The sequence below is a fragment of the Haliotis rufescens genome, unplaced genomic scaffold, assembly GCF_023055435.1.
Source record: "Haliotis rufescens isolate VD_foot unplaced genomic scaffold, xgHalRufe1.0.p SCAF_5, whole genome shotgun sequence".
Lineage (NCBI taxonomy): Eukaryota > Metazoa > Mollusca > Gastropoda > Lepetellida > Haliotidae > Haliotis > Haliotis rufescens.
The window spans coordinates 1,138,402-1,166,313 of NW_025964223.1; the positions used below are offsets into that span (position 1 = coordinate 1,138,402).

At 43.7% G+C, this 27,912-nt stretch overlaps 1 protein-coding gene across 3 annotated transcripts; it reads left to right on the forward strand.

Moving 5' to 3' along the window:
- Positions 1 to 27,124, forward strand: LOC124111833 (proline-rich protein 36-like). Of its 3 annotated transcripts, none has more exons than XM_046471679.2 (12): positions 1 to 288; positions 15,128 to 15,319; positions 16,097 to 16,209; positions 16,667 to 17,914; positions 18,809 to 18,938; positions 19,789 to 19,919; positions 20,680 to 20,946; positions 22,022 to 22,126; positions 22,836 to 22,877; positions 23,636 to 23,677; positions 24,940 to 25,349; positions 26,822 to 27,124. In XM_046471679.2, the coding sequence occupies exons 1-11, from the start codon at positions 206 to 208 to the stop codon at positions 25,341 to 25,343; spliced, it is 2,757 nt and encodes a 918-aa protein (XP_046327635.2). In that variant the 5' UTR covers positions 1 to 205; the 3' UTR covers positions 25,344 to 25,349; positions 26,822 to 27,124. The 3 variants fall into 3 exon arrangements, with proteins under 3 accessions (XP_046327635.2, XP_046327634.2, XP_046327632.2); XM_046471678.2 differs by having other exon boundaries at positions 2 to 288; positions 16,667 to 17,932; XM_046471676.2 differs by having other exon boundaries at positions 3 to 288; positions 16,667 to 17,950.
- The last annotated feature ends 788 nt before the right edge of the window (positions 27,125 to 27,912 follow it).

Here is a 27,912-nt window from a genome sequence, read left to right on the forward strand (position 1 = left end):
ACCCACCTCTCACGGGATCTTTACGAGAGTTAAACTGGTGGCTCGTGATTTATATTTCGACGTCACGTCGCCCATACCCCCAGGCCTGTCTTCCAAGCTGATCGCTCTGAAGAGTCGTCACTTACTCCCCGACTCGGAATAAAGTCGGACTGTCCCCAAAACCAGGGACACCTGTCGGATATTCTTTGTGGAACAGACTAGCAAGATGGGTGTGTGGCAAGGTTTCTTGACGCTCCTTGTCCCCCTAGTTTTCGGGGCTTTACCCCCCTCCTCCCCTGCACTTCCAGGGTAAGTCCAAGTTTGTTTTTGCCTCCGTAAAAGGGTTAAACTGTCGCTTTGCTTAAAGGCATGTCATCCATCTTCTTGGGTCATAGGTAAAGTTTAGTTTTGTGAATTATGTTCATTTCATTTTCTTCAGTTACGGCTAATTTTCAACATATATGTGTGTATTTATTAATATGTCCATAGTAGAAAAACGTGGCTATAATTTACAATATGAAGATATGTGTGTGCGTGCGTGCGGAGAATGTCATGTAGGATTTACATTCTTGTAAACACACTCAGAAGCAGGGAACGTTTAATAAATGACTAGTATAACTACTTTTCCTCATGAAAGGAACAGTAAATCCCACTTGATGTATGACGGTCTTCGAAGTGACATTTTAAAACCATTGTTTCGGGACAATAAGAACTGCTATTTGCAGTATGAACTTTTGACAGCCTCAACCGAATATAAAAACAATCCCAACGCGCAATTAATGTTGTTGAAAGCTGACATCTTTATTTCTAGAAAGAGGGATGCATTAAACACTTAGATGACACACGTTTAAGGATAATTGACAAATCTATGTTTCATAAGTAATTTAAAACGTTTTCACACTCTTCAATATGTAGAATAATTAAACATTAAAAATATTTACATTTAAAATGTAAGAAAACTGAGAACAGATAACCAGAAAAATGTCAAAAGATTTTTTTAAGAATCATGAAACATATTTTTCATGATTTACATATGTGTATTTATTTACACATTCACCTGACTCCCGTGTGAACTAGCCAAGCCTGTTAGTAGCGACCATCACTGGCTGCCACTTGACAGCCAGTGTGACATAACACCTTGAGGTTGACGCGCATGACGTCATACGCTCAGCTTCAAGGACAAAATGTCCATGTAAAGGATGTATCAAACTTTTAGCCGTATTTCACAAATCTAGCTTGATCACAAAGACTGGACAGGATGAAAAGAACGTCTGACCTCCGTCAATGTTGACCCACATGCCGTGGTCGTGCCTATCAACATTGGAGGGCAGTGGTAATTAGTTTACCCTTAGGATAAAACATATTTGTCATGTCCTTCATACGTAATTCGAGGAAGGGTCGACAGGTTTCGTGAGATAGAGAAATGTTCACTATCTCGTATCATAACAGTCTTCTGTTTATTTGTATCTTCAGCATGTTTCTTTGAAATGTGCATTACCTGTACGATTTGTTGCAATTAGTTTCAAACACCTGCCGTACGATCTTACACGTCGTTTAAAGGCGAAGATGTTGTTTTCGGCCAGATTTAACTACATATTTCTTAGTAAGGATTAGATACATGGATGAACAACTTCTTTCATATCTGCATTATGGTAATGTTAAAGGTCAGTCTTCCCACTAGAATAGGGAACAGTTCCACATCCTCCATCCAACTGTTGGTCATATCTGCATTATGGTAATGTTAAAGGTCAGTCTTCCCACAAGAATAGGGAACAGTTCCACATCCTCCATCTATCTGTTGGTCATATCTGCATTATGGTAATGTTAAAGGTCAGTCTTCCAACTAGAAGAGGGAACAAAGTGTGAAGTCCATTACAGGTGCATCAAGTTGTGATATTGCTGAACTATTAATAACATCGACGTTAAAGTATACCCAAGAACGTGTATTTAATGGGGCACAGGTGGACCAGTAATCTTAGACGCTAACGATTTTGTTTTCGACCAGATTTAACTACATATAGAAGTTTAGCGAATGTTTGAAATGATAAAATGATGCTATTTTCATTCAAGTTTGTTAGGAGAGGGGCGAGAACGAATGTGTAGGAGAACAATACAATTAATTTTTCCGTTGTTTAATTACGGCTATTCTCAGGAATATCTAGGAATGCACTGTTTACTTCACATTACTCAGCCTCTTTATGAGTTCACTTCTATTTTTAACAACTTGTAAAACTTTAGTGTACTATTGACTTCATAGATATTTAAATGATGCATGATTTAATCCTGACTAAGGAGACACGGGTGGCCCAGTGGTGTAAGGTGATTCTATCAGTTGGTTCGAATCCAAGATTCATTCCGTTTATGACTAGGTCTACCTGCACAATCCCCGTGCTGTCACCTACGTGGTACACGTCTCAAATCGGCATCCTTTCGGGGTTGTCTCCTACGTCCTGCTGAGATGAGGTGATACAACCGAAATATTATTCAAAATGGCGTTAAACCAAACTCGTTTACTTATTATTCGTCTTAAGGGTCAATAAATCCACTTATACAACTGTACGTACTTTATGTATGTATCAGCTAGTGCTCAGGGTCGAATGGATAAATTCGAATACATTAAACTAAAGGTCTAAGGTTAAACTTAACTTTCGTTACCATGGCAACAGACATCGCCTTCTGACAAGCGAAATATTTATTCATGGCCCGCCCAAATTCGTTTTATTACTTTCTTGCACTTTAAACACCATTAAACAACTACATTATAAAGGACAGGTATAAATATAGAAAGCCAAAGGAAGACAGTCCTGAATATGGAAACGAGGCTATTTAAGTGTTGGGTAAATGAAAATGATCCACAACGAGGCTTGTCCGTCCACGGTATCAGTTGTGACGGGAGGTAGGCGCTTGAATGTACAGCGTGCATTTTGCTACTTTCCTTTTCTTGTGAAAAAAGGTATGACCATTAAATGTCTTTAGTAATAAACTGTTGTTAAACAATGGTCCTGATATCAGTTCCTCGAAGCCTGACGAAGGAATGAGCTAATTCAGATGTATAGTCCAGAGAACTATCCTCCATTTTAAAGTAACATTAACAATATATTCATTATCTTAGTGTTATACGTCAGTCATTCTACAAGATTAAGGTAAAGTGTGTGACGCCAATCACTGGGGTATCAAGCTAGGATAGGGCTCAGCAATGGCTAAACGTTAAACTATACCCACTAACTTACATTGATGGGGAACAGGTGGTCATGGTGTCTAAGACGCCTCAGTTTGCTGAGTAGAGTTGCGTCCCTTAGCTGCTCCAGGATCCGATGATCGTTGGTTCGACCCCCACATACGCCTGGATTGGTTTGTTAGCACCGTGGCCGTCCTGGTGGGTTTTACCTAGGCGGTATAGCCAAGTTCTCAAAATAACTTCGCCTGACACCTATTTCGAGGCCTCGTGGTCTAAATCTCCTTGGGGTCTAAATCTTCTTGGGGGTCGCGGGTTCAAAACCAATATGACCCCATGTTGGTCACCACCATGTCTTTTCTAAGGTTAAGCGGTAAATGTCGTTGATTTTCGTAACTTCCTCTTTCTTCCATGACACAATGGATTGTTATTGAAATGCTATACAACGGGTGTAGATGGACCTAGAACACACATACGCAAACTCTGGTGATCGACGTAATTTGAATCAAGTTGAGTCACGGTAAGACTGGAGTCTCTTGTCTACAAGGAGGACGTATGACTTGAATGAGGCCCGATGACGCTGGAATGTTGGCAGGCACTGGTACCGTATTTCCCCTTAATCAATAATCGTCACTGTTGATTGGAGCGGTAGTCTTGTGGCCTTACGGTGGCTTCACGAGGGCTTCATGGTGGCCTCCTGGTGGCCTCAGTTGTGACCTTAACGGCGTCCTTACAATCCTTGTCGATGCTATTGATAGAGATTGTGTATGTTTTGTGGCCGCTCTTAGTACAGTTACATCACTGCGGATACCAAGAATGGTCTTTCCTTATCCCACGTGTGGGCGAAAGCTTTCTCCGACCCACCAGCTGTTCCTAACCAACAGGGGGCAAGGGTGGCCCAGTCGTCTCAGGCGCCGCAATTCGCTGTGCAGAGTTGCGTCCCTTGACCACGCCAGAAAACTATGATTGTGGGTTCGAATCCCGGTTCGCGCCGATTATGTTTATATATTTGTCAGCACCATACCCGTGCCCGTGGGTTTCACCGAATTGGTAAACGTCTGAGACCTGCATCACTTCGGGCTTTCCTCCCACATTAAGCTGACACGCCGTGATATAACTTGAATTCTGTTAAAAGCGGCGTTTAACCTAACTCACTCACTCCTAACCAGCATTGTAATGAAATGATTATTCGGCTGGACAAAGGTATAAGTGTCAACACTAATATAGTCCAGATGACAGAGATTCTTAAAGCCAGAAATTCATAGAAATTGTTTGAGATACTGTTTAATATAAGTGTGATGAATAACACCACTGTATCACATTTAGCAGAAATTCTGCATCGTGAACTTGAATCAGTACTCGTAATGTTTGTTTGTTTGTTGTTTAACGCCGCACTCAGCAATATTACAGCTATGTGACGGCGGTCTGTAAATATTCAAGTCTGGACCAGACAATCCAGTCATTGACATCATGAGCATCGATCCACGCAATTGGGATCGATGACATGCATCAACCAAGTCAGCGAGTCTGACCACCCGATCCCTTTAGTCACCTTTTACGAAACGCATATTCACCTTTAACGGCAAGCATGGGTTCCTGAAGACCTATTCTACCCCGGATCTTCACGAGTCAGTACTAGTAATAAGGTGAATTAGTGTTAGTGTCCATTAACGTCAGTGAGTGAATTTTAACTCCTCTTTGAGTAGTTTCAACACAGTGTGCCAGTTTCATCAGTGTGCCAGTTTCATCAAAGCACGAGCACGGGTGACAGACCAGTGACCATACAGTATACGCATCCTGTCACGACAAAGGGACGCAACTTCACGATGTGGCATCTTAGGCCAACGGGGCTATCGACGAGAGCGTGCTCTCTCTCTCTCTCTCTCTCTCTCTCTCTCTCTCTCTCTCTCTCTCTCTCTCTCTCTCTCTCTCTCGATTGATAAGTTAACATTTCATTATCATTTTCTCCTCAAACATTTGTTGATTTGTTGACTTTAAATTTAATTCAATCAAGCACAATATTTTCAACATCATACATTTGTCTTTGGGTTACATACAACCCTTTAAAATGTTTTATTACCACGTCACCATGGCAGGAAATGTGTTCATGTTTTTTTCTGTTTCACGGCATGACACGTTCTAACTGTACATGTCAAGCCGCAAGACAGAGAATATTAAATGTAGAAAACTCACTTCGTTAATTTTCTGTATTTGAATTTAAAAAGTTGAAAGATTATTGATTTAAATTCTGCATACGAAGCATTGCCTTTCTGTCGAAGACGTTATAACGTCTTCAGAATGGTATAGATTTGAGTGTTTGCACTAATATTCAATGTCATGGATTTCATTTTTGTATAGTGTACACGGTACACGTGCCACACATGCAGGTGCGTCACGTGCAGATCACTGTCATGCCATGACTCACAGTTCGTGTAACAACGTATCATAAAGTTTTTTCCAAACGGGAAGACTTGGAAAATAGGGAACACATGGACGTATCGTAGACTTCAGGAAACCACTGCATTAATAATGGCAAACTTTGGCTCAAAGAGCAACATCTAAAAAAGTGCCGTTTACCTGTTTGATATAGTTTCTTACATTGACCTCAGTAAGGCTTCACAGGTTGTATGGTATTTCTACCTGTCTGGGGGATGGTGACAAACTGGTCCTGTCACCATTGTCCGCATGCCCCACACATAACCCATCTTCCTGGTTGACGTCCCGAAGGGTGAAAGGTCAAACATATAGCTAAGACAGAAGTATTGCCCTTGTCTCGACAGAGGTCACCTCTCTTAAAGAACGAAAGAAAATGTGTTTGTAGTCATCCAGCTTTCTTCAATTCAGTTCCAAAGTATCTATTATCTAATTCACTCGAGGGAAATAACACTTTATGGAGGAACACTGCCTCAAGAACACTAAATGGTTTTCAGAGTAAGATCGTGAAAATTTGTATTGAAATTAAAAGTTTGTTAGATCACTAGATTTGTTGAACGTGTTAATGTAAGAAAAGGACACATGTCCTCTATTTATGTCAGTTGTGAGGTTAGAGTCCCTGGGACAACAGTAGTTCACCATGAGCACTGTGGCAGATAGCACAACACACATAACACATCTACAAGGAACTGCGTCGCATCTGGGGGGAGATTAGACAATAATCTAGCGTCATCAATCATAGCATTGTACTTCAGAATTTACAGGTTAAACATTGACGTTGTTGGTGTAGGCCTTAGAGTGTTCCTAAATACAGAGGAAGTGTGACATTCTACAATCGTAGATTTTCAAAAATGGGGGTTGGAGGTGAAGGTGTTTTTTGTTGTTTTGTTTTAGTTTATTTGTTTGTTGTTGTTTTTGTTTCGTTTCGGGTTTTTTGTTTGTTTAGTGAATTAATTGTTATTTGTGTCGAAGACATGTCACTAAATGAACTGCTTATATGTGTTTCGTATGTACTAATACAATATTTATCTTAAGAACCATGTTTTATTAATAATACATTCCAGTTTCGACTGCCTGCATATATTTTTATTACCATGAGCCGCCCTGTTATTCCATTCAGTTACGTCCCCACTTCAATCGTCCGAATTGAAAGAATCCGGATAAACGAGTCCTTCTACGCCATAATAGATGTTACTATTTGAAATCAAAGGTTGCGTCGAAGACGAGATTTCCAAATTTTCGCGTTTCCACAGAAATTAACACATTCTTTAAAGAAATAACAGTGGTCCGCGTTGTCGCAACTAACACTTATTACGGCGGATAGTTTTACTCTGTGCATCACGTGCAAACTGGCCCTGTCCCTCGGCGCTGCCTACTGTCATGGCACTTGACTGATGGCGGGTTCTCCCTGGCTTATACTCACATACATGAATCAGAGTGAGTGAGTGAGTTGGGTTAATTCACTTTATGACGTCAGACAAAACTATTTCCATTTCAACCCAGACATTACACATGCAATAGTTGGAATGGTATGGTCATTTCTAATTAATTCATGTGGGGCACGGGTGGCCCAGTCGTCTAAGGCGCCGCGATTCGCTGTGCGGAGTTGCGTCCCTTGGGCACACCAGAAACCTATGATTGTGGGTTCGAATCCCGATTCGCCCAGAATATGTTTCTAGGTTTGTCAGCACCATACCCGTGCCCGTGGGTTTCACCAAAGTGGTAAACGTATAAGACCGGCATCACATTCGGGCTTTCCTCCAACATTAAGCTGACACGCCGCGATATAACTGGAATACTGTTAAAAGCGGCGTTTAACCCAACTCACTCACTCACCCATAGCTAATTGAGGACTCGAACCCGGATAATCATCCTGAACCAACCTTCTACCCACTAGACTCCCGACCACCCCCTAGGATCAATGAGATCAGCGAGTGTTCGACTACAACCGCGTTGATGCGTGTCTGTATATACAGAACAATGGATGACACGCATGTAATTGATTTCAACAAACTCATTTGATCAGCTGTGCAAAAGGCCTATTCAGGAAAAATTACCTGTTCTTTTCTTAAATAGATTAAATTTCCGCAGCATTAAGCGTTTTTCACTCATTTAATTTTGAAAAATTAATGTATCTATCATATTAATATATTCATAGACAGACAATGATATATATGCTGCCCGAAAAAGCACATATAGATTTATTATTAAATGTAAAAGCCTGGACGGATCGTTGGATGATATGAGCTTTTAGGAACGATTTACTCGTCAAAAGCTGTCGGACTTATAAAACCATGAGACACGATCAATCAAGAAATGTACAGTTGATCTTGTTGACACTTAAAGTTGTCAAAATGTACTTAATTACATATAAAGGGGATGAGCTACAGTACAGAGCTATATTTTATATTCCATTGTCACGAATCTTTTCTAAATAAAACACACGATCAGTGAAATAGCACACATTCGTGACCAACTCGTGTTATTCCGGGACAAGCCGAATAGCGACTCGTGCCCCTCTCGTGGCCTTTTTGCGACTGGGTTCCGTCTAACCGCAAACGGGCATAGCTGAAAGAATTGACAACTCGTTGCGTAATGATTCACGTATATTTCCCCTATATGTCGTATATATTCCAGATGCGATTGAAACACATCGGAACTTACAGTATTATACAGTATGATTAAACACATTTAACTGTATCTTGGGTATATTTATAAATGCAAGACATATGTAAAATCAAAAATTATTCCTGAGAGATTCTTTGACCGAAGTACTTGAAGTCATACGCGCATTCTGATTGGTTTGTCGTATTTTCGCACATAACGTTCATCGATAGGGGGACGAGTCTTCTTGCAGGTCACGGAAAGGGGCGAGTGGTGACGAATGGGTAGCAGAGCGTGATCCAGAGATTATTAGCGTGTTAAACATGCACGCCTTATGGTGATGAAGCATGACATTGATGCGGCGGTGATGACACAAAGACGAATGCATCAATATGTCACTGGGATCTATCCGTCAGTGTCAGGTGACGTCAGACAATTACTATTATTATCATCATCAATTTCTAGACCGACCTTTGTGGAATCATTACCAACATCATGTTTATTGATACGGCGAGGATGATTAACGATTTATACCTGTCTTCAGTTGGATTGAGTAGAAGGGGTACGGAGTGCATGGTTAAGTCGGTATCTCGATACTCGAATTTCCGGGTAATTCATCGTTAGTGCACGGTTACAATTGCTGACATTAACGAGTATTACACACGGTCGTAGTTTAGAACAGTTCAACCTTGTAGCAAGTCGTGGTCAAGCTGCAGCAGATTTCAAACCTTATACTCAGTCACTCATAGAAATTCCTAAATATCTACCTAATTGTTCTAAATTATATAATGAATTTGAAAAATACTCCATTCTGAATCATCAATCAGAGGTTTCAAATCACAATAACTACCTCTGATTGAAACTGCTGATTTGACGGCCAGATCATCGCAGAAGCTGATATATTTATAGAAAAGTACTTTTCCCTCAATAATTGTCGGTAGTCAGTTTGAAATACCTATAGGTACACCTTTAGATTTAAAAATGTGGAGTCGCCCCCGTAAATAAGGATACAGGACAGGGTTCAGTTAAGAGACATATTGATAGGGTTAAATAGCAGCATTATAATTTTACAAAATGGATAATTAATTCCTAATCTTTTACTATTAAAAAGGGGGCGGTCGGGTAGCCTAGTGGTTAAAGCGTTCGCTCGTCACGCCGAAGACCCGGGTTCGATTCCCGATATGGGTACAATGTGTGAAGCCCATTTCTGGTGTCCCCCGCCGTGATATTGCTGGAATATTTCTAAAAGCGGCGTAAAACCATACTCACTCACTACTATTAAAAAGCAAATTCATTTTATACATATTTGGTGTAATGTAAAAGTATTTTCTAATTAGCAGTTTTCTCTCATTTTGAAATAGTGGACAGATGAATAGATAGTGGAACTCCTCCCAAAATGGACATTTTCTTTCAGTTAACGGTATTTTTTCCAGTTTCCAGTTTCCATTGGGAGATGTATTCGCACGGGCAGGTGGTGACTTCGGAACCCATTTCTATCAGAAGAGGAATATTTCAGGTCGATTCTTTTAGCCCTTTGCTTTTCTGTTTGTCACTAAATCCTTTAAGCTTTTTGCTCAGCAAAGAGGAAGGTTTTCACCCGGGATCTCCTAAGCATAGATCCCCGACACCCCTTACTCACCTCCTTTACATGGATGACCTTGAACTTATTGCCAATGGAGGATCTACACTCAAAAAACAGATTCTGCTTGTCGAGTCCTTTTCTAATGATATCGGCATGTACTTTGGACTCGACAAATGCAACATTCTTCATCTGAAACGTGGCAAGGTAGAAGAGGGAGGATGAGTCAGTTTACTTGGAGGAGGAGTTATTGACCATCTTGTGGAAGGTCAGGCCTATACGTACTTAGGGATGCAGATTAGGGACAAACTCTAGAATACCTATATCAAGGGCAAACTTCGGGCAGAGTACAAACGTAGACTAAAGAAAATCTGGAGTTCAGAGCTGAACGCTCGCAATAGAGTCAAAGCCACAAATACTTATGCTGTGCCCGTCCCTTCGTATTGGTTGATGCATGTCATCGATCCCAATTGCGTGGATCGATGCTCATGACATTAATCACTGGATTGTCTGGTCCAGACTCGATTATTTACAGACCGCCGTCATATAGCTGGAATATTGCTGAGTGCGGCGTTAAACAACAAACCAACCAACCAACCCTTCGTATTCTTTTGGTGTTGTTGATTGGACGAAACAAGAAATTCAGGGTATTGACACCCTCACACGAAGAATCATGTCAGGCAATAGATCCCACCACCCTCGCTCTTCCCTCAATCGCTTATATTTACCAATTATGATGGGAGAGCGTGGTTTGATTAATGTGGAGGCTCTTTATGATAGAATTGTTTTGTGCACTTTTGCACACATTTTACAGATGCTGTAAAAAGACCAACTCACTCACTGAATGTTTCTTCTATAAGCACTTCTTTGTTCTCTATTTTTCTTGACACGGCCCCAGGGGTCATGGTTCGTTCCTTTACATTGATCACGACATGCTCAGATGCACGATCCATCATCTACACTACTACATCATGCTTACAAAGAGCGCGTTGTTACTCCTCGTTGGCATGCGATGTATTTGATTGTACTGTTCCTCACGATTAATACTCTCATTGAACATCTCTGGGTCACGTTTGTCGGCAAATTTAACTTTTATTTTGACAACGACGGAAGTTCTTGTAGAAATGTCTGGAGGACGTTCCTTTTTGTGTGTTGGCTTGTGAGTGAGTATGGTTTTACGCCGCTTTTAGCAAAATTCCAGCAAAATCACGGCGTGGCAAGAAATAGGCTTCACACATGTGGGGAATCGAACCTGCGCCTTCGATGTGACGAGCGAACGCTTCAACCACTAGGCTACCCCAACGCCCGTGTTGGCTTGTCTTAAACATCATTGTCCCCTAGAATTCTCACAACGTCAACATAACGTCGCTGCTGGAGTATTCAGTAGGATATGGGACTATGCGAGACTATTTTCAAGGGTGTTGCATTGTATACGGCAATGCAATGGTGACTCAGTGGTATGTTTTGTGGTCTGAATTTGTTGCGCAGAGTGGAAAGGATTCATATTGTGCTTCGAATACACATTTGCCTGAATGTGAACCTGAATGGGTGAACCTGTCATCGCTTTGAGCAGTATTGCAGATGTAGTACGGCGAGTGAGTGATGTGTGAGAAGTAAGCCTAAAGTGCCCAAGGTACAAGGCACCACCTGTTGTTTCTCTCGTGTATTAATCGTTAGAAATTGTGAGGGTGTCGATACAGGTAATTGTGAGGGTGTCGATACAGGTAATTGTGAGGGTGTCGATACAGGTAATTGTGAGGGTGGCGATACAGGTAATTGTGAGGGTGTCGATACAGGTAATTGTGAGGGTGTCGATACAGGTAATTGTGAGGGTGTCGATACAGGTAATTGTGAGGGTGTCGATACAGGTAATTGTGAGGGTGTCGATACAGGTAATTGTGAGCTTGTCGATACAGGTAATTGTGAGATTGTCGATACAGGTAATTGTGAGGGTGTCGATACAGGTAATTGTGAGGGTGTCGACACAGGTAATTGTGAGGGTGTCGATACAGGTAATTGTGAGGGTGACGATACAGGTAATTGTGAGGGTGACGATACAGGTAATTGTGAGAGTGTCAATACAGGTAATTGTGAGGGTGACGATACAGGTAATTGTGAGGGTGACGATACAGGCAATTGTGAGGGTGTCGATACAGGTAATTTTGAGGGTGACGATACAGGTAATTGTGAGAGTGTCGATACAGGTAATTGTGAGATTGTCGATACAGGTAATTGTGAGGGCGTCGATACAGGTAATTGTGAGGGTGTCGATAAAGGTAATTGTGAGGGTATCGATACAGGTAATTGTGAGAGGACATTTAACTGTGAGAGTGTTGCTACAGGTGAATGTAAGAGCGTTGACACAGGTAATTATGAGAGTGTCGACACAGGTAATTATGAGAGTGTCAACACAGGTAATTGTGAGGGTATCGATACAGGTTATTGCGAGAGAACATTTAATTGTGAGAGTGTTGCTACAGGTAAATGGAAGGGAGTCGACAGTGTCGACACAGGTAATTGTGAGGGTATCGATACAGGTAATTGTTAAGGTGTCGACACAGGTAATTGTGAGAGTGAAACGAAGCAGATCAGGAATGTTCGAAGATATAGAAAACGTCTAACGTGTAAATCACCTGTTGTCTTTTCCAAAACACCCAACGCATCTCATCATTAGGCGGTGCCCTGTAAGCTGTGCGTATGTTCCTCGGCAGGGACATTAAGCACTGGTTAGAACAACACATGCCTCGCAGGGTCAGGGGGGCACACGACATCGTGCCTGGCGCTCGCTAGGGGGGGGGGGGGGGTAGTGTCATGTAATGTTAGTCACCGTGTGCATGAGATGCTTTGTGAACTAATGTACAGAACGTATGACCTTCTCCAAATGTTTGTCTATTCTGGGCGGATCCTTCCCACGAGTACCTGTCTGATTTCATGACTCTCCCCTCAACTACCAAACCCTAAATATAGTTACCTATAGTTTTAAGTAAATCAGTCTATTATTATTATTATTATTAGTTGTTGTAGTTATAGTAGTAGTATTGTTGTTATTATTATTGTTGTTGTTGTTGTTATTATTATTATTATTATTATATACAGATTGAAATATAAAATACAGCAAAGAGGGTGTGGGTGATCCTGGCACAGTCAGGCTGCTTAGGTTCATCATCAGCTCTACACGTAGCCCAGACAGCGAATGGGACTTCCGAGAACTTTTCGGAGAATGTGAAGACCTCCCCAACACTGCAGCCTTCTGCATTACCCAGATTGTCAGATGGGCTGTATTCTTCGTAACAAACCCGGGTACTCTCCCAATGTCAGTCACTAGTTAGGGAGGTACCAAACCTAAGGCACCGAGAACAATGGGAAGTCGGACATCTTGGTACTTGCGATACAAGCATGACATTTCGATGGCGAGGTCCGCATATATGCCATGTTTTTCCTGAATCTTGTCAATCACATTAGTGTCAAAAGTGACAGAAAACTCAATGATATTAAGGATTTCATCGGATTTATCAAAACGGACAAGATCAGGTTTGTTGGTCTGTATAGGCCTGTGGCTGTATACGAGCCTATTCCAAAGAATTTTGTATTTATCATTTTCCATGACGCCCTCTGTATATTCTGGGTCGTACCATGGATGGACCTCTGTGTCAAAACCACAAGCTTGACGAAGACGGTAATAAAAAGGATCGACCCACTCCATCATGACGCTTAGGATACTGAGTTTGTGCCCAAACTGGGCATCCACTGACAATGTGTTGGACAGTCTCATTAAATTCATTGCATATTCTACATTTCATGTTTACATTCTGATGCAAAATAACACATTAGCGGTTTCGAGAGGGAAGTGACTGGTCCTGAGCAGCAAACAGAAAGCCTTACGTCACTATATACGTGTTTTTGTCAGTATTTCCGAAGAAAGTTGCGGACAAACAGCAAATTTATGTTACGTCTATATGGCATATATCAGCGCGAGGGGCCGTTACCTGTTCGTTGAATATTCATTATACCCCCAGGCAGACACGCGTAACCGTCAAGGTCATTAGCTACAGCGCATGCGTACTCTGCTCGGCCTTGGAGGCGTGCATGTAATAGTGTAGGAGGTCGGGCAAGTTACAAGCGTGTTTGATAAATGACGGTAAACTCAGACTGCATACAGCCACATTCTCCTACACGAGGACGAGGGCCAGTGCACATTGATTATTGATCCTTAATTATTTTGATCAAATGTGAAGAGCTGTCGGATGATTATTTTCGACGTGACGTCATAAAGATTTTTAAAAAATCAAGATTAAGAAGCTGCGTATGTATGCATTGTATATATTGTCAGTGAGATGGAGTTATCTCCACTGTGAAAAGTGTGTCAGTTTTAACAGCTTTAGAAGGGAGGAGGAAAATGTGCAGTGCAGCTTAATAAGGGAGGAACATCGCCAGAACAGCTTAATAAGGGAGGGAAATCTGTTGTACAGCTTAATAAGGGAGGAAAATCGTCAGTACAGCTTAATAAGGGAGGAAAATCTGTTGTACAGCTTAATAAGGAAGGACAATCTGTAGTACAGCTTAATAAGGGAGGAAAATCGTCAGTACAGTTCAATAAGGGAGGAAAATCCAAAGTACAGGTTAATGTAGCAGGAAAATGTGTGCTGCGAAATCCAAAATGGAGCACATCGCATGTTTACAATCCGCTCGGAAATAAGACAAATTTTCAAAACAAATCTACTGGGAAGATGAATACGACACCTGGTACCTATATATAGATTACAAAAAGAACATCCACTTTGTTTATTCTGTAGTTGATAAATGTAAGTAGCAACCACATCCTGTGGATGTGGAATTGAAACATTCCCCGTGTCAGTACGTCCAGTGAGATGTATGCGGCTCTCTGGCAAATAGGACCCTTCACATGCCACCGTGATAAACAACATCTGTTTAGACTGCTCAACACAGAGAGATATTTTGTACGGCCGTGCCATACATATGTTATACCGATTCATACCTCAATGAACCGAAAAATACACACAGTCAATTCTTAAATAAGGGGGCACGGGTGGCCCAGTCGTCTAAGGCGCCGCGATTCGCTGTGCAGAGTTGCGTCCCTTGGGCACGCCAGAAACCTATGGTTGTGGGTTCGAATCCAGGTTCGCCCCAATTATGTTTCTAGGTTTGTCAGCACCATACCCGTGATCGTGGGTTTCACCGAAGTGGTAAACGTCTGAAACCTGCATCACTTCGGGCTTTCCTCCTACATTAAGCTGACACGCCGCGATATGACTGTCATAATGTTAAAAGCGGCGTTAAACCCAACTCACTAACTCACTCACTCAATTCTTAAAAAAATATGAACATGTCTATTGCAGCCTGGGTCCTCTGCCAAACGCCCCTCCCCCACTGATCCCCATCGACCACCAGCGATGCGTGGCCTTGAAGAAGGAGACGAACCTCGTGAAGGTACCCGTGCCCTATTTCTGCCACCCCCAGGACATGACAGGAATCCCCGTGCCGAGCGTCATCAACCCCAAGATCACTCTGATGGTCATGAGGCTTCAGTGGTAAGTAGATTTCTGATTCTAGAAGACTTTAAAATGTCAGCTACACAAAATAATGTATGTGTTCAAAGGTGAAAGGGAACGATCACCAGATCTGTGAACTGTGAGTCGTATGAAAACGAAGCCATGGGAATCGCCCATCTATGCTAAACACATTTCTCTCCTACAAACACATGAACCGATTTTTCTACAAAACCAGAAGCCAAAACTAAACACTCACATTATAACGTCTGTCGACTCTCATTCGACTTGGCGTGAAGGTGTCCATGTACAGGCCATCTATATGAATACAATAGTAACAGTAGCAGTAGCGACCCGTGAAGATCCGTGGTAGAATTGGCCTCCCGCAACCCATGCTTACCGTAAGAGGCGACTAACGGGATCGGGTGGTCAGGCTCGCTGACTTGGTTGATGCACGTCATCGATCCCAATTGCGGGGATCGATGCTCATGATGTCAATCACTGGATTTTCTGGTCCAGACTAGATTATTTACAGACCGCCGTCATATAACTGGAATATTGCTGAGTGCGACGTTAAGCAAAAAAAACACCAAATTAATAGTGGTAGTGATAGTGGTAGTGATGTGGTCGGCCCTATCATATGACCTCGTGATGATAAGACGGCTACAACGTGTTTATTCCGTATACTAGTACAATCTGCCACACAGCCACACACACACACACACGCACACACGCACACACGCACACTGTAATAAGCGCTTGAAGGCGGCACTGAACTCCATGTCACAACCTCTCCATTGCCTCTGCTTCTCCCCTCAGGAGCGGCTACAGGATGTGCACCCGTCAGATGTCGCTGCCCACCCACAGATACGTCCCCGTGCCCGTGTGTTGTCCAGGGTGGAGGAAAAGTCCCTCTGGAAAGTGCGACACACGTGAGTCAGACAACGCTCAGCTTCTTTCGTGAATCCTCGTCTCATTCCGGTACAAGCCGAATGACGGCTCGTGTCCACTCGTGGACAGTCAATCAACTTGGTTCAGTCTTCGCGTAAGACGGCAAAGAGAAAACAAACAGTCAATTCGTTGACCATATGCGACATAACTTTGTATAAATGTACATTGATGTTTCCTGAACATAACACGACTGACATTCACAACCTCTTTTTGTTCAGGCGACTGACGGGATCGGGTGGTCAGGCTCGCTGACTTGGTTGATGCGTGTCATCGTATCCCAATTGCGTGGATCGATGCTCATGATGTCAATCGCTGGATTGTCTAGTCCGACTCGATTTTATCCTGACCGCCGTCATATAGCTGAAATATTGCTGAGTGCGGCGTTTAACAGCAAACAAACAAAGAACAACAATTATAACATTACTTCTCTCTCCTCAGCGACCCGCGTGCCTCCCCCATCTCAGAGGGGTCCATGCCTCAATGGAGGATTCCCAAGGAAGGGTAAACATTGCTGCATCTGCCCCACTGGCTTCTCGGGGGCCTTCTGCCAAAACAGATCCCCTGCCGCACCACGGAGCACGCTGGCATCGATAAGCCGGGGACCAATTGTCAGACCCCCGATGATGAGGCTCCCAGGTGCTGCCCTACCCCTGAACCGACCTGATACCCACCTTGGTCGTCTCATCAGGAAGCTGGCCCGACTCTCGCCATCGGGAAGAGGTCCTCTGCCGATCAATCCAACTCTAGTCAGACTGTTGATGGCTCGAAAACAGGGCAGGAGACAGAGCATTGATACCCCAACACCCATGAACAATCCTAAGGGGCTGTCTCCTAGGCCTACTGTAAACACCGCTTACATCAACCAGGTCCCCCGGGCACCAGCGTCACCCCCCAAGCCAGTAGTCAATACAGCCTATATCAACAAAGTTCCCCAGAACCCTAACCCAGCTGCCCGACCTACTGTCAACACTGCCTATATAAACCAGCTCCCTAAAAGAGGTAATGTACCGAACATAACACCAAATGTTGCGTATATAAACCAGCTCCCTAAAAGAAATAATGTGCCCAAACTAACACCAAATGTTGCGTACATTAACCAGCTCCCTAAAAGAGGTAATGTGCCCAAAATTACACCAAATGTTGCGTATATAAACCAGCTTCCCCAGCGACAAAGGCCAGTAGTGAAGCCACCTCTTAACATTGCATACATCAACCAGCTCGTCCCTCCAAGACCGACCAGAATCACGGTCAACACCGCCTACATCAACCGTCTCCCGAGGCCCGACGGCAGAAACGTCACACCTACCACAAACACGGCGGCCATCAACCAACTGCCCAAGGTGTACAGACTTCCGGTTCAAGCTCCCGCACAAACGGCATACATCAACCGCGTCCCATCAATCCCACTGATGAGGGGGGGGCCACTCGTCAACACTGCCGCCATCAACAGGATCCCACCCAACACCCCTCGTCCAGTGATCGCTCCACCCGTTGTCATGCCAACCAGACTTGGAATTCGACCAATGGTGAACCCAGCTGCGGTCAACCAACTTCCTCCACGAACCCAGGAGCCGGACATCGAAGAGCCAACGGTCAGTCCTATGATGCCAAAGTCCAACCCTGTAGGAGCTGCCCCGGCCAGAGTTGGAACCCCAGAGGGGTCATCTCACAACCAGCCTTCTATGGGTGACCAGCCTTCTATGGGTGATCAGCCTTCTATGGGTGAGTCTATCAAGTTGTAGGACAAAGTGAATGTTGATCCAAACGACTGCAGTTGCTGCCAGTCATATTCCGCCATATTGACGCAGATCCGTTAAAAATTGAGTTTTGGTTTGGCAAACCATTGATCCAAAATCAGCCATTGTATATACCTAATCATCATTTGTCGGGCCGTACGACCAGCAATAGGTAATATCTATGTAAAAGGCGACTATGTTTGTCGTAAGAGGCGACTAACGGCATTGGATGGCCAGGTTCGCTGACTTCGTTAATGCTTGTCAACATATCCCAGGTGCGTTGATCGATGCTCATGATGTCAATCACTGGATTGTCTGGTCCAGACTCGGTTATTTACAGACCGCCGTCATATAGCTGGAATACTGCTGAGTGCGGCGTTAAACGACAAACAAACAAACAAACAATCAAACACTTCTTTATTTGGCTGCTAAACAACAGTTTATGATGGTTATCGTTATGTCACACATAGCAATCCTTACAAGGACTGGACCTAGTTGGACATAAGTTCTGAGTTGTGGAGCGCAGCACCTTTTTAAAACAGATGAGGGCAGTGGGGTAGCCTAGTGGTTAAAACGTTCGTTCTTCACGCTGAAGACCCGGGTTCAATTCCCAACATGGGTACATATTGGAGGCCATTTCTGGTGTCCCCCGCCGTGATATTGCTGGAATATTACTGAAAGCGGCGTAATACCATGCTCACTCACTAATACAGATGTATATATGTAGGTATTCAGTTGTCTTAAGAAGCTGTGCAGGTAAGACGCTCTTGTAACCATAATGGGAAGGATCTGAAGGATGCTCGTAAAAGTCTCAATTAAACCTCGGCCATGTTTTCCTGTTCAGATGCTGCCCAGAAGTGTAAGCAGATCATCGAGGTGGGCGTGACCCGTTGTTTCCGCGAAGCTGGCGTCCTGGCCGCCCCTGCTGACGTCTTCAACCCCCAGAACCCGGAAGTTGCCCGTGTAATATGCAGGTAACATGCTTTGACTACTCTGTGAGTGAGTGAGTGGGGTTTGATGAACAGTATGTCAGTTATTCGTCTTTCTTCAATTTCTTGGTATTAAAACACCTGGTAAAATTCAGTTAGTGTGTCTGGTGGCGAACGTGAGAATAGCTACGAATTTGGAGACCGACCGTGTTTTCAGTGCAGACATAGGTTACCTGTTGATTTTCAAGTGCTAATTTCAGTTTGAAACCGAACGTAACTTGATCCTTTCAGTTACAAGGGACATTTACAGATATGTAATTTACGTCTGAACATGTATCTCCTAAATCATTATCAGGGGGGATCTGGGATTCGAACCCATGAACATCGGATTCAGGCACAACAAGGGGCGATAACTGCCGTGAAACACGCGAGAATGGGAGAAGTGACATAACATATATTGTCCTTGAGATACCCGTGAAGAAGAGATAAGGTTCTCGATCTAAACGCTGAGATGATCGTGTTTCCCATAGTGCTAAGATACCTTTGTGTAACGGGGCGGTCGGGTAGCCTAGTGGTTAAAGCGTTCGCTCGTCACGCCGAAGACCCGGGTTCGATTCCCGACATGGGTACAATGTGTGAAGCCCATTTATGGTGTCACCCGCCGTGATTTTGCTGGAATATTGCTAAAAGCGGCGTAAAACTATACTCACTCATTCACCTTTGTGTAACGGGACCATGGACTCGCCTTAACGGGACGAGCTTCCATGTAGACTCCCTGGAGTAAGCTCATGACTCTACACAATCTGCAGGAAAATACAGAATTAGTTCAGTTTACTCATTCCACGATTTAACCTCGGTATTTGTGTATTTAGCAACGTTGCCTTATTTGTTGCAGTCAAGGACGACGTCTAAGACCGTGCATCATGGCAGGGGAGACGGCGTGTGGGCGTGGCATGAGAGTCATCATCACACGTAGGATGCTGTCGTCGCTGCTCAACGCCATGGGCAACCTCTGTGCTTTACAAGGTCACACACACGTGTTAAATTCTTACGTAAACATTACATACTGAACGAAGGCAATACGGTCGGTGTAAAGCCGATTTTTGGAACGAACTTGTGTTTGTTGCCACCGAGCCTGACCGCTGATCCATTTAGCCGCCTCTTGAAAGGAATAGAGAGTTTGGGAGTTACTTCAGCTGAAGGTCAACGGTGTTAATAACTCAAGCCCCGTTCCACAGAGCGGTCTTAGCGTACTCCCGTGCTTGAGCATAGGCTTCGATAGTCGTAGCGCTATAATCGCTTTGTGGAACGGGGGGAAGGGAACATATTCTAACCTGGAAACAGAACGAATTAATGAAATTTCGGGTATTCCGTAATGGAGAAATCCTGTTTTGTTTATTTGTTGTTTAACGCCACACGCAGCAATATTCCAGGTATATGACGGCGGGGAGAAATCATCAGAACTTGTTGATTCCGGAAGTAGAATTAACGCGCCCCGTGTTATGATTGATATATAATTGTCTGATGTTGTGATTGATGTATAATTTCTCCATAGGTTTCCATAATGACCTATAGTTGCGTCAGTTTTACTTGTTCACATTTTGTTCATAATGGCCAGTGAAGTCCTGGCTCAGTATCAGTAACCATAATAGCATGACGTCATTATAATGATGTAATTCACCAGATAACGTTTAGCAATGTCGTGATCACAATGTCATGGCGCTGAACGTGAGCATCTGCGTGTAACTGGGTTTGGGACTCATGGTATGTGACTCTACATCAACAGTGTCAAGACCTCCAACCAGACAGAGTCTCCCGAACCAGCCCCAGCAGCCCCGGATCCCCTCTGTCCTCCCTCCCCAACTGATGCCTCAGATCCCCACGGAGCCCCAGACCATTGATGACATACCCCAGTTACCCCAGGTACCCGGGCTTGTGGAGGGGGAGGAGCCCATCAGGCGCTCCTGCATGAACGGCGGCTACGTGGTCGTCCAGGGAGGTGTGGAGGTCTGCGAGTGCCCAGATGGATTTGGCGGAGATCACTGTGAAATTCGTGAGTAGTTTCTTTTCATATTGGGGCGGTAGGGTAGCCAAGGGTGAAAGCGCTGGTTCCTCATGTCAGAGACCCGGGTTCGATTCCCCATGGGTACAATGTGTGAACGCCATTCTTGGGGTCTGGAGATGCCTGAATTATTGCTTTAAATGCGTAAAACTCATCTTCCCGAGGCAAGCGTGTCCACTAGTTGTACCCCTTGTAATGAAAACGCGATATCCAATCAGATCACTGTTCTTATCTTGTGTAGCATCACAAAGATGGCTACTACCATAGGAGGTGACGACCAAGTGGATGAGATAACGAAAACATACGCGATTTCATCCCTGACACAAAAACAGGCAATCGTTTAAAGATGTTTAAAGATGAAAAATACATATTCGTTTCAACAAAGACAGGCAGCGTTAAATCACTTTCATACAAGAGTGTACCAGTCGTTGATGTTGATTTCGCGAAACGTTCTCTGACGCGATAGTCCAATCATATTTAGCACAGGAAAGTGGGCTTGATGTGGCAAGGGTGGAAATAGACTTTAATAAAAATGCTAGTAGGCGCTCTTGCCTCGGGAAGATACACTTTCTTTGTATATCGATATTCAAGGTCAGCATTGGACCTCAATGTCAGTCGCAAGTTCTTGACCAATGAGAGGTCGTTATTTTGTCACGTGATTATTGAAACAGGGCTTACAATTCGTGGGGCTGTGTGCTGCACGTGTTTAATGTGCTTTTCGAGAATGAACACACAAAACCACAACGCATATCGACTCATTTCGTACTTTCCCGATTTTAGCTTAAATTAACCCAGTTAATCGATGTGCAGAATTACCTCCCATTGTCCTACTAGGATCCGCTGTTCGTGGGTTCCAATCCAAGATACGACCCTGATATGACAGCACCAAACTCGCGGCCAGCTTTTAAAAAATAGTGGCATACGTCTACGCCCTGCGTCTAGGGCATTCCTTCCACATTAATATGATAGCTGTATTATGACAGAAATATTGTTCAAGGAGGCGTCACACCCAACTCACTCACTCACCCACCGCGACTACTGGTAACAAGGTCACGTTGTGTTTCAGCTATCTGTATTGCCGGCTGTGAGAACAATGGCGTGTGTGAGAACGTGGACGGAGCCGCCATGTGCGTCTGCTCCAACGGCTACACCGGCGACATGTGCGAGATTGGTAAGACCTAGACACATACTTATACACCGTTACTTTTGTCGGAAGATCTGACAAAATATCGAAGGTCACAATGAACTGACCCGACTGTGTCCCTTTACCGTGACGCCGTGGAATGTTGTTCATGCCATTCACCACTAGCGCCCATACAGAGTTTTGAAAAGGAAGGTGCATGTTAGCTTCTACGTATGAATCGAATGATTGTCTGACTGAGACCTGAAAACAAAATTCACTCACTCACGTGCATACACGGGTGAGGTTTGGTGTCCTCGTATTTTCTCTTATTCCTTAGGATAAGTCGTATCCAGAATGGACAGGATTGTCAGACATAATTTTGTAATCCACGTCCATGTGCTGTTTGTGTCAGTCATTTGAATTGAATGAAGATGTCAAAATCCCCCTTCCTGGAAATATTTACACTGCTCACCTTGATCCCGTAGTCACTACATGTAAGGTAATTAGCTGACTCGATCCGAATGTCAATTTGGCAAATGGCATTCCACCCGTGCCAAATCGTGCAGTTCCGGATACGCCAAATGGATCGTCTTGTAAGTTCCGGAAGGATGCGAGTGGTGACGAATGAGGCAACGGGAACCCTCCTTTTCATTAAAAAACTGCCACACCCTATCATGTAGTACCTGCAGTGCAACTAGTCCAGTATCCTCATCAATGTATAATATAACGCACTGTAACTTGTCCACCATACTTTCAGTTCCACTTGTGGCGGTCACTGAAGTTGAGCAGCCAAAGCCAGGTATGTACGAGGTTGTTCACTTTCTATATGCCCATGTTCTTCAAGAAGTAATTAACTTCGTACATGTGACGTTTGTAGTCGGGTTCCACGTACATTTTCTTGCAAAATCAAACAAGCAAATAACCGTGTATGATTAAAATGGGTCTGAAGGATGATGTGATCTCAGGCGCATCTTGTATGATTCAAATACGCTCATCGAGCAGATTATGCTTCGAGACAGGAAAGGACAAGTTCTTCATAGATAAGTGACGTTTCAGTGAGTGCAACCCATGCTTGCAGTAAAAGGCAACTATGCTTGTTGTAAGAGGCGACCAACGGGATCGGGTCGTCAGGCTCGCTGACTTCGTTGATACATGCCATCATTTCCCAATTGCGTGGATCGATGCTCATGATGTCACTTACTGGATTCATTGGTCTAGATTCGATTACTTACAGACCGCTGTCATAAAGTTGAAATATTGCTGAGTGTGGCGTTAAATAAACAAACAAACAAACACAACATGGGAAGACCTTCTCTCAGATTCGACACCACGTCTCATCTAAGGTATCATTAAAACGTGATGGTCTGGGTCGATGCTGTATGTCAGTGGTCTGCCTGCTCCAATCCATTACGCAATAAGCAATGGAATTCGTTAGACGTTATACTCAAATGTATTGGCTTGCTTAGTTCAGTTACATTGGTCATGCAGTTTTGCAAATACCCTCTGTAGTCGGTACTTTCAAGGATTTTCATGTGTGTGTGATCCCGTTTGTTTCAGTGGACCCGGCCACCACCTCGCTCGAGACCAGCCCCAACCCTGGTAAGTGGGATTAATTCCATCAACGAAGTTTCGAACAATGCACCACAGAGCAGCAATTACCCTTTGGTCTTCATATATGAGACCCGTGAAGATTCCGGGGTAGAATAGGTCTTCAGCAACCCATGCTTGCCGTAAAAGGTGACTATGCTTCTCGTAAAAGGCGACTAACGGGATCGGGTGGTCAGGCTCGCTGACTTGGTTGATGCATGTCATCGATCCCAATTGCGTGGATCGATGCTCATGATATTAATCACTGGGTTGTCTTGTCCAGACTCGATTATTTACAGACCGCCGTCATATAGCTGGAATATTGCTGAGTGCGGCGTTAAACAACAAACCAACCAAACCAACCAAACTTCATATATGACGAACTTTGTATCTTGGCATATGGGTTCTAAGAACCAAATCGGGTCGCGTTCAACAAAGAGACCTTAGCACCTGAACTGAACCGAAAAATGCCATGATCTTCATCAGCCTCTATAGTCACTGTGGTACGATAATGGGATTCAAACTGTCAGAAGTATGCTTTGAAACATCGTGTAATAACGCAGCGCCATATGCTTATAATGAAAGAACAGCGTTTTATGTGACCTATAGTCACATCAATGAGAATATTAACACACCTGGTCGACATGTACTAGTATAAAGATAAAGGGACAACAGTTTGTTATAACTAAGTATCTGTTAAGATACTAAGGACAAGGATCGGTAGCGTCTGTGACCGTATTGGGAAAGAGACCCGAATATTAACACACTTTTCTTTTAAGACAGGTGAGGGGAGGTGAAATGGGGTTTAACGTCGCGTCCAAGATTATTGCACTTATATAGCGACGTGCATGTACGTGTGTGTGTTTGTGTGGCTGCTTGTACTAGTCCGGACTGATGCCGATTTATAGTGCTAGCTCACTGAGATACCATGCCGCAGTTTAACATGAATACCCCACTCAGACACAGTATGCTGACTCCGAGCCGACCAGTCCTTGTTTTAGCCCCTTAATGCCGAGCGCCAGACAGGGTACCAACAAGTACCATCTTTTAACATCTTTTGGTATGACGCGGCAGGGGATCGAACCCCGGACCTTCCGCTCTCCGGGCGGACACTAGACCACGGAGGCGGTCCCTTTTAAGACAGAGAGATGCACGTTAAAAAATACTATGTGCTATACTAACACCTTCGGTGTCGAGAACCAATAGGGTATGTGATCGTGTTGGCTCAAAGACGAATATTAACACCGATGATATTTTGAATCCTCTTGTTTCAGTACCAGAGATGAAGAAGACCGACTTCACTCTGGAGGACCACGATCACAGCGCATCCAAGGCCCACCCCACACTGGATGTTGAACACACGAAAGTGGAGATTTTCGGCTACCCCCTATGGTTCATTCTCGCCATTGCTCTCGGGATCTTTGTCCTTCTGTTCGTGCTCAGTCTCACATGCTGTCTGTGTCTCAAATGTCGCCGCTCAAAGCAGTCGTTTGAGTTGAGCAGAGAAGCTGTCAAAATCCCTCTGCCGGACAATATTTACACTGTAGGAATTGTACCACCTGTCTATGAGGCAAAGGGTATTCCCCCTCTTTCGTATGAAGAGGCGAAAGGGGAGACAATCAAGGGGGACACCAATAAGGTCAATGAACCAGAAGAGGTCAAGGAAGAAGAAAACTAACAATTGGTAGGTATCACATTTTTCAGTTCACTTAGTCATAAATATTCATTTCTGTTTGTTTGACTGGGTCCGGATGTTTAAAATTCAGTAGAGCTCACCAGACAGGTTGTATGCATTGAATTCATGTTGGGGGAATAATGGGACTGCGATCCACCATGTTCCAGGTCTAGATGTTATATGGGTGACCTGTGTCAAACTGATCCTTGTTGGGTTAGTGTAATCATCAATTGAGAGACACAATGTCAGTTTACAAAGAAAATTTCAAACGACTTGAATAAAACTTGCTAGGACCGCCAATTACCCTGGGATCTGTCCCTTAAACCCGGATCTTCGGATTGACCTACCAATGTTTAACCACACAATAATGAATACTAGAGTTTTTGTAGGTTGTCTAGACTAACATCTAGTCTCTGAAATGAACATATTTTACACAGAACAGTTGTTAAATTATCTAATTAAATGTGATAAAAAGAAGCCCGGAGACTCACTTTATTTTCAGAAACTGCAGTAATCTAGACTTGCTCGCTATTATACGCATGCATAGAGTGTATTGGACAGATTTGTTTCAGAGTGAGTGAGTGAGTATGGTTTTACGCTGCTTTTAGCAATATTCGAGCAATATCACGGCAGGAAACACCAGAAGTGGGCTTCACACTTTGTACCCATGTCGGGAATTGAACCCGATTCTTCGGCGTGACGAGCGAACGCTTTCACCACTAGGCTACCCGACCGCTCCCCTTCAGGGCCTGTATGACAGACTATAGGATGTATAAAGCCCTGACATTTAACATCTATGACACCTGCTCCACTGCATCACCTTGCCCTGTATTGTGGCCAGTCAATCTCATTAAAATCAGATCTAAGTTCTCGCTGCCGCTAAGCAAAGATCTGAGGACATCCCATTACGGGTCACGTCAGACCGACCTTTCGCGAACTTTACCGACCAATGAAATGACTAACACGAAGTCGACATCAGCTTTCTTGGTCTTTACGGCACTCGTTTCAACCTGACGACTTCAATTTCATACTACGCTTGAAAAATATGTTGACACAGTTCTCGATTAAACTTTTGAAAACTGAACAAAAGAACATTCCGGATGTCTAATATATGGTTGAGATTGTATGGCTGTACTTCCCACGCTCTGTGCAACGCCTTCTCCGTTCAAATGTTTATACCACGGAAGCGAGAGATGGACGATAATTTTAACGGAATCAGTCGTACGGGCCGTAACCGTCGTTCAGAATACCCCGTCTTAACGTTTTCGAGGTTGCATGATTAGAAAACACATTCCGACTGTCACTTTCAAAATCTGGTAAGCGACGCTTTGATTGGTTGGATGAAAGGTCGTTCTGACGTGACCCGTAACGGGATGTCCTCAGATCTTTGTTTAGCGATAGCGAGAACTAAGATCTGATTTTAACGAGGTTGTGTGACCAGTTAACCAACATTCCTAAAACATATCATTTATTCATTTCAGAAGTCAACGGGTTCTCTTCAAGCAAGTACTCTCATACTATACCAAAAACTTTCACGTGAAACACACGGGCTATGATATACACCCACAAGAACTATAAGGCGAGATGATATGTTCCTGAAGACTGACGGGGTTGAGGAGGGCCCCTCCAGTGCAGCGTGCACGGGGCAGCTCCTCCGTAGAGTCTCAGTCTGATGCCAATAAGATACTGCAGCTGTAAATATACGCGTGCTTGAGTTACACCATGTTATCAGTTCTCATGAAAGGTTATATCACACATGGAAATAAAAACAAGTTACAGTTTTAGATTCTGTTTTTTGTTTGTTGATTTTTAATGTCAAAGTATTGACGTGTGTGGGTGGTGTCTTTGGTGTTCCTAACATCAGCTGTGGGGATCTCAGTGTCTGGAGGATGTTAGCCACTGATAACAGTTCATGTTACAGTCAGCAATGAACAGTAGTTCGTTATATCATACTTTGACATTTACCACCTTGTTCTCGGGTCTTATTTTACCACGCTTACCTGCAGATACTGATGAAATGCTCCTTCTTTAATATCAAACATTTAGAATAGGAAGCAGCTTTTATAATCTCATTGAAACCAGATCTGTTACTCCAATAGGACCCCTCTCTGCGTGATCCGTTGGGTTCAGTAATATCACCGTGTGTGAGTGGGTTCAATAATATCACTGTGAGTGAGGGAGTTGGGTTCAATAATATCACTGTGAGTGAGGGAGTTGGGTTCAATAATATCACTGAGTGAGGGAGTGTGTGTGGCTGCTTGTACTAGTCCGGACTGATGCCGATTTATAGTGCTAGCTCACTGATATACAATGCCGCAGTTTAACATGAATATACCACTCAGACACAGTATACTGACTCCGAGCCGACCAGTCCTTGTTTTAGCCCCTTAATGCCGAGCGCCAGACAGGGTAACAACAAGTACCATCTTTTAACGTCTTTTGGTATGACGCGGCCGGGGATCGAACCCCGGACCTTCCGCTCTCCGGGCGAACGCTCTACCACAATATCACTGTGAGTGAGGGAGTTGGGTTCAATAATATCACTGTGAGTGAGGGAGTTGGGTTCAATAAT